The sequence below is a fragment of the Haliaeetus leucocephalus genome, unplaced genomic scaffold (genome assembly GCF_000737465.1).
Source record: "Haliaeetus leucocephalus isolate CR32 unplaced genomic scaffold, Haliaeetus_leucocephalus-4.0 Scaffold21, whole genome shotgun sequence".
NCBI classification, from domain to species: domain Eukaryota; kingdom Metazoa; phylum Chordata; class Aves; order Accipitriformes; family Accipitridae; genus Haliaeetus; species Haliaeetus leucocephalus.
In genome coordinates this window covers 2824328-2838595 of record NW_010972457.1, presented here as the reverse complement: position 1 = coordinate 2838595, position 14268 = coordinate 2824328, and the positions used below count along the sequence as shown (strand labels likewise).

The 14268-nt window shown below is 35.4% G+C and overlaps 1 protein-coding gene across 1 annotated transcript in view; it reads left to right on the top strand.

The window, feature by feature from the left end:
- Nucleotides 1-14268, top strand: part of LRBA (LPS-responsive vesicle trafficking, beach and anchor containing) — a 431397-nt gene that overhangs the window by 138186 nt on the left and 278943 nt on the right. The window contains exon 35 of the mRNA XM_010576372.1: nt 3611-3675. Within this exon, the coding sequence (XP_010574674.1) occupies nt 3611-3675 (65 nt within the window). The remainder of the gene's footprint in view (nt 1-3610; nt 3676-14268) is intronic.

The window sequence follows — 14268 nt, the reverse complement described above, 5'->3', positions numbered from 1 at the left end:
TAGTTTCTGAAGGGAGGGGTTTAAGACCAGCACTGTTTAATGTCTTCATTTAATGATCCTTGTGCACTCAGTAAGAATGTGTTAATGAAACTTGTTGATGATATAAAATTGGTGCTATAGAGGACAGTTGTGCTGTAGCTACAGGAAATGTAATATGTTACTCCACACAGAATTAGAATTCAGATGAGGTTTGAAGCACCATTTCAGGAAAGAATATAGGACTTGCATTTTATCTAGAGTACTTATGGAAGTGTTTACAGATTCCATTAAGGAAGTAGGTGAAACAATAATGAGCTAGGAAATTTCCACGTCAGACATAGTATTTCAATAAAATGTGATTTCTTATTTGTCTCCTTGTAATGGTTGTTTTTCATCGTAGCTATTTGTGATAGTGTTTAGTGCTTCTAGGGTTTTTTCCTGCTTCAGTATTGAGTGTACAGTGACCAAAAGCATTAAAAGTAGATTATGTCTCTCAGTTACTAAACATTTATAGCCATAGGAAATGATGGTCAATTAAGTACAGCTTAGAATAGGTATGAAATTATTGACTTTGTTGATCTTCCCTTACAGTCCTTCCTTAGGAAAGTGCTGAAATGTGTTTTCTAGTTATTTAGTTGCATTAGTGGTTGAGTTTGAGGCTTTTAACGTGTTTTTTCCCCTAATACCTTTGGGAGACGGATAACTAAGATGTTGATATAATAATGCAATATGCATACTGAGTGTAATTGTTTGAGAGAGAACATACACTGTGGGGAAATATTGAATGGATCATGAAAGATGATGACCATTAGTCTTTTCTTTCAACTATTAAAATTAGCTTTAGGGTGTGCTCAGCTGTGATTTATGAAATTGTTTAGACTAACACCTTCTTTGATGATGTCTGATGTAGAGAAAAATGCTTAAAAGTATCATGATAAATGCACTTTCTTTTCACTTTTGGCAACTTCCATCTTCACCATTTAAATTTTCAAGTATTTTAGTGAACTTGCTTAAAGAGCCGAGCAACAGATGGACAGTGTCATAAATGGAAAAAATTATTTTGCTTTTCTTGAGTGTTTACACATTTAAGCTAACAGAATATTTTCAGTTATCATCATATGAATCTAAATACTTAGAACTTGATATTACATTTAAAAAACTCTCATGAGGATTAGTTGCATATGCTATTTTGTTTAGAATATTAGCAGCTAAAAGGCTTTTTTTTTTTTTTTTAAATAAGAATAAATGCTTCTTAAAGCTATTTCAGACAGCTTACAGACTAACTTGAAGTCATCTAATAGTGGCCGTAAGAAGGCAATAGGGGAGAACTGGGAGAAGGAAGGTGGGAGAAATGTTAGTAAGATATATGTAGCAATAAGGACCAATGATGCTACTTGATGTAGCCTCAAAAAAGACCCCTAAAACCCCACACCCCAAAACCCCATATGTGATAATATGTAAATGGAACTTAGCTGACACTTAGAATGTTGCTTCCCTATTAATGCATATAAACTAGTTATATAAAAAGTAATGAAATACATTTATAATTCATGGTGAATAATAACTCACAAATTCCGATTATTCCACTCTTAATTCTGAGTACCTGAAAATGTTAAAAGAATATGTTGGGCCTGGAATATGTCAAGCCTTGAGAGATCAGAGTTATATCTCTCCCCTGCATTTGAAATCTGGAAATCTTTTTTTTTTTGGGGGGGGGGGGGGGGCGGGGTAGGATTTAAATTGTAAAGAAACAACATTGTTCTACTGGCTTTTGTGTATGTCTAATCAAAGCTTCATGTCACTGAGAGATAATTCTGCAACACTGAGCAGCAAAAAATGTACTCTGTTGACACTGGGTATTAAGAACTCTGACATTCAGAAATCTGAAATTTATTTAAGAGGTATTTGCGGTTTTGCACTTTTTGCCTGACATTTTTGAAAAGAACCACAGTGGTAGAAGTAATGATGTGAATAATCATTACGCTTATTATTTCATACAACAAAGACTGAAAAATCAAGGAAGCTGATGTGGAAAAGCATATGAAACTTAAGTAACTGTCTGCTGCAGAATCATGCTTTTGTTTTAGTTTAGAAGATTTGTAGAGTTTAAACCAAGAGTTGTATTTGGCCTGTTCTATCCAAATGCCTCTACATTTTCCCCAAAATACAAGGTTCACCCATTTACTACCCTAATTTTTAGCTCTGTCAACTTGTTCCTATTGAGTCTAGGATTAAAAATCTTCTTTGTGTTTCTGTTAACCAATTCTGTTTTCTCCTCAGTTTTCAAATGGGGGAAGCAAGCCCCAGTGATAGGTCATCTGGGTTGGTTGCTTTCCACTGTGTCTCTTCTAGGGGCCAGGCAAAACCCTCCTACATGTGTAAGAGGTGTAGAATTTTGCTGTAATTCAGGGTTCAGTTAGATGTAAGAAATGTGTGGTGCATGTGTGTCTGCTGTTACCATCATTTCAGTGTGTTAAAAATTCAGAGTGTTAAAAATGTGTTAAAATTTTTTGAAACATACTGGGTGTTAATGATGCAATATTTGGATTGTTAGCAGATTTTTTTGAGTAGAGATGGTTATGTGATGTTGAGGTGAGGATTATTATTGGCATATACATGAACTAGACTTTAAGCTGTAAGAGAAATTTCTGTCTAAAGAATGTGTCTTACATTAACGTGTGTTGTGGCTTAAGCCCAGGCGGCAGCTAAGCACCATGCAACAGCTCGCTCACTCCTCCCACAGGGGGATGGGGAAGAGAATTGAAAGTAAAAGCGAGAAAACTTGAGGGTTGAGATAAAGACAATTTAATAAGTAAAGCAAAAGACGTGCACACAAGCAAAGCAAAACAAGGAATTCATTCACCACTTCCCATTGCCAGGCAGGTGTTCAGCCATCTCCAGGAAAGCAGGGCTCCCATCAGCATAACAGTTGCTTGGGAAGACAAACGCCATCACACCGAACGTCCCCCCCCTTGTCCTTCTTCCCCCAGCTTTATATGCTGAGCATGGCGTCATATGGTCTGGAATATCCCTTTGGTCAGTTGAGGTCAGCTGTCCTGGCTGTGTCCCCTCCCAACTTTTTGTGTACCCCCAGCCTATTCATTGGTGGGGCAGTGTGAGGAGCAGAAAAGGCCTTGGCTCTGTGTAAGCACTGCTCAGCGATAACAAAAACATCCCTGTGTTATCAGCACTGTTTCCAGCACAAATCCAAAACATAGCTCCATACCAGCTACTGTGAAGAAAAGTAACTCTATCCCAGACAAAACCAGCACAACATGAAACAGTTTGTTTCTACCATTATTAAGGTTCAATAAGGCAAAAAGCATCAGTGAACGAGATTAATTTCAGAATTATTGCATAACATGGGAAAAGAAAATGATGCTGTTGTTTGTGGGATGTTTTTGTATTTTTTTTCTCCTCCGCAGAATATGACTTTGACTAAATGATACTGCTGTTGTGTTTCTTCATGCTGGCAGTGTTTCCTTCCTGATTAGCACATGATTAATACCTTATATATTCGCTGATGGTGCTTTAAGTTGATAAAATTGAAAAGAAAGTGCATGACTGTAGCTGAAAATGTTTTTTCTTAGTTTTGTTTTTATATAACTAGTTCTCTCTTATTTTTTCCCAGGAGTGGCAGAACTCTATACAAAAGAATGCTGGCCTTGCCTTTATTGAGCTTGTCAATGAAGGAAGGTAAGTCACAATATTTGATAGCACCTCTGCCTTAGCCTTCAAGAAGTTGTATGGCTTGAAACTTTCTTTAAAGAATTTTTCTTCTGCCTTTTTATGTCATTGTCTTTGAATTTTACAAGCATGATTTCACATACTCTAATACTTTGGCTCAGTTCTAATACTGAATATGGGATTTTGCAGAATCTGAATGCTCTTTAGTTTCATTTAACATTTTGCTTATCGGCGTGTCATGGATTTTCTTTCTTCCCCTCCTTGTGCACTGGTTAACATTGAAACTATAATTTGTATTCAGCTAATCTCCTGAGGAAGGGAATTGATATTTGGAAGACCTTATAGCTAGGAATTGTAAGATAAGCCTCTGTCTCAAAAATTAGATTCCAGTTTGCTCATTTATCTCCTATCTACCTCATAAAAAAGAAAGGAAGAGAGTCCCTTTAAGGAAAAAAAAAAAGTCATTAATATTACCAATTAGTCTAACGTTCTATCTCTAACTATATACATATATTACTGGAACTTACAGAAAATGACAGGGCAAGTGATGAGGCCATGCTCTTTGACTTGTAGTGACTATTCAAAACCATCAATATTTTCTTCATTAGGAATCCATTGTTGAGGCAGACTAAGAGCAATATTTACTTTTTCTAAAGGATTTTTTTTTAAGATGTCTTAATGAGTTAGCCAAGGACTATTATAAGAAATGCCATTTATCTAAACCTAAATTCTGTTATTGAGTAACTTGAGCTAGTAGGAATCCCAACTGAAAATAAATTTTACAGGATTAGGACAGCTACTGAATTAAAACGAAAATAATCTACCACATAAATTAAAATGCTACACAAATATCTTTTTATCAATGTAGGAATAGGGGAAAAGGGTCTTTGAGATTTTTCTTTTAAAATGTGTAGATAGTCTCAAGATACATAAAAATAATCACCATTTTAATGGTTGCATTTCAGTTTATGGTGAGGGAAACACCATTCTGAGGCAGAAAAAACATTTTGCTACTAGTCTTGATCCCAAGGGCCAAGGTAAAGTAACAAGGGTGTTCAGTTACAGTGTTAAGATCTAGCCTGTAGTTGTTTCCTATTATGTGAGGCTGACCTGTCTTGACCTTACTTATAAAGTGCCTGCTATAAATTTGGCCCTTGATTAATGTTTTATTAGCATAGATAACATAGAGATCCCACACACATGTAAACCACAGTGTGTAAGGTTCATCTGTGTAAGATGAGCATCATGAACAAATCAGTTGCTGAGACTGAGTGGTAAGTAGCAGTTACCTCGTAGTTATTCAGCTTGTCCAGGTCAAGCTTTCAGAGAGAATTCTATCAGTAAACTGTTTGGAATTGACTATTTTCTTTTAAAAACCTGCAGTGCCCATCACAGACAGATGGAATCACTCCCCCACCTCCATAAACAACATCAATAACTTATAGTCTAGCCTTAGCAGAGTGGTTGTCTCAGGGACAAATGGTCCCTTGAAGACTGAAAAGTGTGGTTTTGGTTAGCAGAAAATATCTAAGTAATTGTTACTTCATTTCATTTCTGACTTGTAGCAGAGTTGTTTTTTTAAAAAGTGCGAATATAACTTTCATTATGAGGAAGATGAGAGGGGATTAATTTCTTAAAAATAGCTCCTTTTATCTATCTCAATTTTTCTCCATTGCTGTTTATAGGAGCCTTTAAAGTTATTGCTGAATTGGTCATTGCGGTGTTTTGTGGCTTTTCAGCATTCACGAAAATGAAACTATTATCCCTTATATGACTTGAACTGTATTCCAGAACTACTCTTTTCTTCTCTTTATGCAGGTTGCACATTATTTTTCTTGCACATATACTAACACACTGAAACATTTCAGGCGTTGTATTTTATTGTATTTGTTATTGTTTTATGTATTTTTGCCATAACATGATAATTGTAACAACTCCAAAAGCTGACATCTTTTAATTAAAACTTAAAAATGAAAATAACTGAATGATACTCATTTAGACTTTAACTGCATAATGGTATAATAAAAGTTGAATTTTTAAATTGTTTCTATATTCAAGAAAAGAAGACAAGGTAGTTGTACAAAGGACAGAACTGATTTCAGCAAGTAAGGAAGGATGTCTGTGGGGTACCCTGACATGTGGAGTGTTAGAATAAATAAAATGAAATTAAGAACTGGAAGAACTGCCTAGAATTTGTGGAATCACAGAACTGCTATTGTCTGCTGCCTTGGTGAAAAAAGTCTTGGTCATCCTGTAACCATTGTAAACCAGGGTTTTATTCCCAATGTTTATTGCTAGTTTTCTGGAGTATTTGATACTAGAGGATATTCCAGTTTGAAATGTGTTCTGCTGTTTTTATTTATCAGGGAAGTAAGACAACTGAAAAATCTTTCTGGAAGAGAAAGAGGTTTAGAAGAAGAAGAGATCTAAATCTCTTCTTATGCTTGCTTTCAAATGTATTTTTTGCTTTTATGTGAAAGGTATGAATGTACCTCTCTCTCACACAGCAGTTGAAAGTTTTATGTTTAGGCTTGCCGTGTTTTGGCTAGGATTCCCTGGGCAGAAGTATGTGCAGAAAGTTTGCCTCTGGGACTCGTAAGAACTAGAGTGTGTGCGCTGCATTCAGAATGTGTTGGTCTGAATTTCATCATGTTCACAAGTAACTAATGTGTTACACACATAGTTGCTCTCAGCCTTTCCAGATATATCAGGTCCACTGCGCATGTATAGCAGAATTGATTTGTGTCTAGTGAAATTTTGAATCTTGAACTGAAAAAAATGTCTAAAGAGGAGACTAGTATGTGAAAATACAGAACCGTAAGCCTACCTAAAACTGAAATACACAACTGAAGTCTTTTGAGGGCCAGGTTACAAGCATGGAAAAAAAATCAAACCCAAAAATCTGTGTAGAAAACCAGGAAGGTACAGAATGTAAGTTAAAAGCTAACAGAGCAGGTATTGGAAAATAACCTCTTTCTGTGCATGCAAATAAATGTCAGTTTCAGTTCCTTGCTATACTGAGCATTAATCTGTTTTTAATAAAAATGAATAAGTATTGTTCACTATTATTGTAATGTCTGGGAACACTATTAATGCCTTTGAAACCTTGTTAAAAAGGTGCCTGTACCCACTGCTTCTCTATGTACTGAGCCATCTGTGCAGCAGAAGTATAGATTGTGAAACATTTTCCTTAGCCTGCTGAACTTCTGTCAGTCTAGATTTCAGTCTTTGTGCTTGCCTTTCACCTTTGGGTCCTCCCTTTAGGGAGAGTCTGTCTTGGAGCCTCAACCCGAGAGCTTACTGATGAGGGAATTTGTTCACCAGAACCATCCTTTAGGTGTGATTTGGTTCATGGTCATGGACAGTCCTCTCCTTTGAAGACTTCAAAGGTGTCCAGATGGATTCCTTTTTTCCCACCCTGAAACCAATTATGTTTTGTCCTTATGCAGGAGATGGTCAAGCTATTATTTCTGAACCAAAAAAATAGAAGCTTTGTTCCTTGCATGTACAAATATGTCTTTTTTTTTTTTTTTGGCTCTTATTTCCTCTACTTGACTAGTTAGCAAACAATTCCTTTGCTCTGTGAAGGTTAAAACTCTCTCCTGTCGCTTTGATTCATTAGCACACTTTAGTGTGAAACATCTCTTGTGCTAGACCTTGTTTTCTGTATCAGTCAGTGCACTAACAAACGTACTCGAGCTTGAGACTAGGCATGACAGTTATTATCCCCTTTGGGGTGATAATGGGTTTGGCATGGCAGGGGTTGAGGGATCAGTCTCCTAAGCATGCTGCAGCAATTATTCTTTCCAACTTTCGGTTGAAGAGGCTCTTGAAGATGCTTAATTTTAATTTTCTCAAGCATAGTTTCCTTGGTCATCCAAAGAATTAAGTGCTGTGTTCTATACATATATTTTTATACATCTGTAAATATGCAGACAGTGGTTGCTTTAAAAAACTGTCACATGAAGTTTGGTTGAAAGATAACCTCATTAAACCAGCAGAATACATGTACAATTTCCTCTCCTTTGCCTTTGCCCTTTCAAATCCTTAACCAAAACAAGCAACCCAAAACTTAAGGATTCACAAGTGTATCCAGGAGAAGCAGAACTAAGGAAGTTTGGTTTTCTGTAGCTTTTTCTTATTTCTAGATTCTCTGTTGTCTAATGAGGAATGAAATCCAATCAAAATTCTCCTGCCATAGCAGAGGATTCTACTCCTATATTCCTATATTGTATTTTCTATTATGGCTTTCAGTGCAGTTGAAAACAGCCTTTTTTTTTTTTTTTTTTAAAGGATGTTTGCAAGGGTTTTTGTCCTCTGTTGGATAAAAAAACTTGTATAAAATTAATATTTTTGAGAAACTCTAACCTTCTATTAAAAAAAACCCTGTTGGATTTATCCAGTGAATTTAAAAGTCACTGGGAGAAGGAGGAAGGCAGACAGCATGCAAATCTAATATCCTTGGCAAGTAAAAATTCCACTGTCCAACCGAAAAAAGCCCCAAACCTTTCCAGAAATAACTGGATGTAACTGGTATTATTCTCCCAATACATAACATCCCGTAGTATAAAATCTGGAATGCTGTAATCATCTGCATTTCCATAGCTTTTTTTTTTCTTTTTTTTAGAAGGAACTGTACTAAGAAAATTTCAACATATGTCACCTGCTGTTCCTTTTCTTAAGTTGTATATATTACTTTTGACTGGTCATAGATGCATGACCATGCAAATATCTTTTTAATATTGAAATAGCTGGCAATCAAACTAGTTGGCCAATTACTTGCACACTTTCCTAACAGAAAATAGGGGACAGATGTAGGCTGCCCCATTCAATTGTCTTTCACTTGCAATAGTGTGGTCACTCTCAAGGAATGAATGTTAGAGAATGTGTTGCCATAGGAGCAACTACTGTGATGGAAAATAGTTAGAAAAATACAGCTATTAATGAAAAAATGGATGATAACTGGCAGACTTATGCTTTGTGCATAATTGACCAAAAAAGGCACAGGAAAAAAATGATAAATGTAGTCACATCCAAAGTAGAATTGATTGCTACCATTCTGCTCCCCTTATTGCAGCCTCCTTGCCCTGAGATTCTCATAACATAGAACCTGCACCTTAGTCTTGATTTGTAAGAGAAGAAAAGTATTTTCCACATTTCCTTGCTTTTTATTTTTGGCAACCCATTCTGTTTAAGTGGTAGGTTTTGTGAAAGGGTTTTTTGGTGATTTATTTTCTGAGTTTTTATGTTATTGTTTTGGTTTCATAGCAGGAGCAGCTTTCTTAATGTGTGAATTTGAACTACAGAAGATGATTAGGCTAGACTTTAAACAACATTATAAATGTGCTGAAAATTAGAAATTGTAGCCTGAATGTGTTTCAGAGACAGATAAATGACTTGAGGTGGGGTTCTTGATACTACATGATTTTTGTGCGTGTGTGTGCACTAAGGTATAGTGTGACGTGCACAACCATTTTTAAAACAGTTTTTTATTTCACTGAGTTTTGTTTGATCATCTGTGCATGGATTCAAATTGCATCATTTTTGTGTAACTGGAAACATATGATCTTTGCTGCAACTTAATGAGTAAGCAGAAGCTTTTTGGGGAGAGCTATGTCTTAATGATTAAAAATTAATGTAAGCTTTTATTGTTGGAGATGCTAGTAACTTTGGAGGGCATGCATGTGACAAAGGCAGGTTTTGCTTGTGAGAATATATCATTAATTTGCTAGGTCTATAAAAAAGCAAGATCATAAACCACTTTTGAGTGCCTGGGAATTCTTAAATGTTTTTTTTTATGTAGAAATTTTTTAGTAACATGTGCTTTTAAAAAATAAATTAATGCAAGGGTAGTAAGAAGGTATTTATACTGCACTCTGTGTATATACATGTATTGTACTATTGCTGTCTGATTTGTACTACCATGCAGTCTCTCTCAGAATGTGAACACAACCTCAGATCAGTTTTCACTAGGCTGTGACATGTCCTAAGTGGCTTTCCTAGATAGAAAAGGTTGGATTTGTGTGTCCCTCCCTAGCTCTCCTTTTGGAGTGTTGTTAAGTTTTATGCTATCACATGTCCAAGTCAGCATTTTGGTGAGTCTGCATGATTTTTTTTTTTTACCTTGGGGGTGTGTTTTGGTTTGTTTTTTTTTTTTGTTTGTTTTTTTTTTTTGGTTGTTGTTTTCTCTTCTAATTTAAGGGGTTGTTCTTGAAACAACAGGGGTTGGTGTTGAGACTTCAGTCTTTAGGACTTTATGGACTTGTCTGTATCTTTTGATGATTGAATAGCGTATCTGTAAGGTATCTGTGTTCCACAAAGTAATTGTAAAACTTTCTTGCAGCAATAATTCCAACCCTTAGCACATTGAGCAGTCAGATCCCATAAAAGACAGTGTATATTGGTGTAGAACATATCTCCTTTTGAAGTAAGAGAATCTCTTATATGCTAGGTTTATGAGGAGTGCAAGTAGGAAAGCTTACCTTTATCCTCCTTTCTTGGCTATGTCAGAGTTCTCTGTTGTGGTAGCATCTGGAACATACATAATCTCTCCCTGGAGTACTTTACAAGAGATTTATGCCTAAACAGCTGTTGTAAATGTCACCTGTAAAGCTTTTTCCATATTTTGACTAGAATTTATAATTGTTGGACATCAGCGATACTAACCCAAAATTTATCCATCTCTCACTTTCTTTGCTTGCACATATTTTTCTGTTACATTTTTCCCCTCTTGTACCTTCACATTTTTGGTTGTTTTAAGGAGAAACTTGACTTCTTACTTGATTGTCTAAGCATTCAGCAGCCAGAAATCAGAGTAAGAAGATTTCTTGCTTTGTGTCTCGTAGTTTTCTCTTCCAGCATAACAATAAAAATCAAAATATCTCATGTATTTGGCTGGAACTCCTCCTCTCAGTGGTTTCGCACTTCATTCCTGACCCAGCAAAATATGCAAGTATATATTTAACTTCCAGCATGGGATCTGTCCCCTTGCTTGTTTTTACTAGGTTGTTCATCTTTTCAAAAGTAATCACATGTTTTTAAATATTTTAGTCCAGAAAGTGCTTAGTGCTTAGACAAAGGAAGAAAAGTCTGTTTGAGACCTTGCATCTGGTATGCACTGAAAACAGAAGATTAGGCCTGGTATCCAGAGTCTTTACTACCATAGGTATTATGGTCTAACTTCTACAGAACATGTCCATCCACACTCTTCTCATGTTGAAGATCAAAAAAAAATCTTAATTCAATAACTTGTCATAAATAAAGCCAAACCAGAAGGGAATCTGTCAGGGAAGGACAAGTGTAAATCACTGCATTCAACAGCATTTTGTTGTTTAATAACACTGTAAAAAATAAACAGATATGTGAGATAGTAGTATAAGGCAAACATGGTCTATGGTTCTGCATACAGAGATTATGAAGCATAGGCAAGAAGGAAATTATTAGACTTCAGTTTTTTTTTTCAGCTTGGGTGTGCATACTTTGAAAAAGACAAGAAATTCAATCAATCTGTTTATTTAGTCAAGGAAATGAAAAGCTATCCTTTTGCTGTGAAAAAAAGTATAAGGAGATGTTTTGGATAGACTCTTTATTTAACAGAAAAAGAATTAATGTGATGTAGTTGCTGGAATAAAAAACAGGATAAAAGCAGACAAGAAATAGTCATGGTTTGGTTTTGTTTTTTTTTTTTTTTTTTTTTTTTTTTTTAAATTGGCACTAAGTACCTTATTATAAAACTTTATGGGAAACATGGTGTAAAAGTCAGATTTAAAAAAAAAAAAAAGTTGGGGCATCTTTCTGAAAGCAATGATGTAGCTCAAACAGAAGATACAGACTTGATGGAGGAAATGAAATTATTTTGGGGAAAACAGGCATGATCAATTCTGTGTAGGAGGCCAGAGCAAGTACCAGAGAGGACCATTATGATCCTTTAAATCCATGAAGTGTATTTACTGTCTTAGGAAAATAAGATTTTTCTAAACTTTTTTTTTTCTTTAGAAGAAAGCATTTGTCTCTCATAAAGTTACCTGATCTAGTTAATACAGTTTATAGCCTCTCACATATGTACAAAATGTATGTATGTAGTTTGGAGTTGAACTAATACTTCTGCAAGAGTCGGATTCTTGTGCTGGCCTCAGCAGTGGTCTGCTCAGCTGGAAACAGTTGTTTCTATTGCAGGCAACTAGCTACACTTCTGTTCAGCGTTTTGTTTGCCTCACATGGAAAAGTAGCAGCTGCCAAGGTTCCCAAAATTAGTGTTTAGAAGCAGATGATTAAAACTTCATTTTAGACATATAAGTGGAGGTGTGTTCATTTATAGAGATGCTGAGAGCTTGTATTCACCTTTGATTTTTAGTGATGGCTATAGACTCTGTTAAATCATGCCATCATTACATTTATGTATAGAAATATATTTAGTTTAAGTTCTACATTAAAGAGGTACATTGAAAATAGCAATTGAGTGTCATGCTAGGTGTGTGGATACTGTTCTCACAAAGAAAATCCAAACTGACCTAGGTAATGATACAACTTGAATTGTTTATTAGAAGGAAGTCAATCTGAGCATATGCAGTGTTTGGAAGAGGTGACTGAAAAGAAAGATTAAAATTCTAATTTCTTGAATGTAAATAATCAACACAGCTGTCATGGTATAAGCCAGTAAATTATTTCATATAGGCTTCATTTGTATTAGTAAATAATTTTTATTCTCACCTCCTGAAGACCTTCAGTTGCTGAGTTTGGCAATTTGCAAGAAGGGAAGTAATTGTATAATAATTGATACCTAATAATATGAAGCTTTTGCCTTTTTCTGAAAGCAGCTTGAAGTTACCACTAGGTGCTTATGCTAAACTTGGACAGTTCCTTAGTTGTTAGCCGTAAGAATTTTTGGTTGCCAAAATGACAAATTCAACAAGGATTGATTTGCAAAATCATGTGTAAGTTTTATTTAGCTGGCCTAACCCTGTATTGAATATCATAGAGAAAATGAGGAAAGTGTGTGGGATTAGTAAAGAGAGGTGGGGGTGACAAAAGTGACAACTGATCCATAGGAGACCAAGCTCTTTCTGATACTCAAAAGCTATTTGGTTTTACTAGGTACCCTTATAGTCTGTTTTGAGAATGTTGTTCCTATGTGAGGGAATGTAGTTCCTTGCTGTGTTTGGAATACGTCCATCATCTCTGCAAATGCATAGTAAATGCCAGTGTACAGTCAGTTATGTAGTGGGCTGCTTACTGGTTATGTTTAGTGGATAAAAAAGAAAATCCATGTTGTAAATTGTTAAAAACGATTATTATATAGGGTGCTTTCTTGAACACATGAAAAAAGTGGGACTTTTAGAGGATAACTAGTATTTTTCAAAGTCCGATCAGGTTAGCAGAAGGTATTGGTATTGACACACTCAATGAAAATAATGAGATACTAACTGTGTTAAATTGTAAATTGTAATACAAGATACTGTAATACATGAGTATTTATGATCCCCATATTTTTTTAGACAGTTCTTAGTTTAATAAAAAGATGTTTATTTAAATGCTTATGTGACAGATTTGAATGTGCTACTGGGGATCTTGGAGAAAGAGGGGAATCAAATGCTTGGAATTTGCCCAGACTATGAAATTGGTTATGCAAAGTTTCTTGTTGCTGGTTTATTAGTAGGGATTTATTTTTAGCTGAACATTATTGTAAATTATTAGAGACAGAGGTCTGGGGTTTCTTTTTTCAGTGTATGAACAATGCCTTTTTAACTAGTTTATTTTCCCAATTTTTTTTGAAGCCATGAAAAGTTATGAAATTGTAATTACATTATTGCAACAATGTTGGTTCTGCAGGTTTTTGAAAGTAAAAGTTTGTCACTAATGCACACAGATAAGTTGGCCAAATTCTATGTTGGTTGGTCAACAGCTACTTCCATTCTAGAGGTGACTTAAAATAGAAAAAATAAAAGAAAATGTGATTCTAAAACAGTAGCTTTTGTACAAGCCTTCTCAAATGGAAGGTGAAGTCATGCTTCAAGTAAATTGTGCATATTTCTTTTTTTTCAAGACTTCATCCATGGGGAGATAGTAACCCACTGACTTAACTGGTTCATGATCACATAGTCTTATTTAGCTGTTGTGCTGCAGTTTTCCTAGCCTTGTAGTGAGAAAGACAATGAACAAAGAGCTTCAGGTGTTGTTCTGCTTCTGGATTTCGTCTCATTGGAGTAGGCTTGTGACCTGCAAGTCCACTGCAAGTGTGGAATTGTGAATAGCATAGGAGAAGAGACAGCAGAGCATTGATGATCAAACTATCAAACATACAGATAGAGACAGGTGGAGCCTTAGTTCAGATAAATAAGTTCTAGGGGATAAAATTAACATTATATACATTAGAAGGCATCCTGTATAATAAATCCTGTGGTTGTAAAGAAAGGCTCTCGGTGGACTCTGACCTTGTTGAAATGTACTTTAGCTTATACGTGCAAGGCAAATAAGTGATTTTATGTTCTGCTACTCTTTTCTACATTAGCAACTGAAAACTTTAAAAATATCTGTTATTAAAGCTTTTTTTTTTTTTTAAAAACTAACCAGTAGAGCATGTAATAGATTTGTCTGGTGTATCTT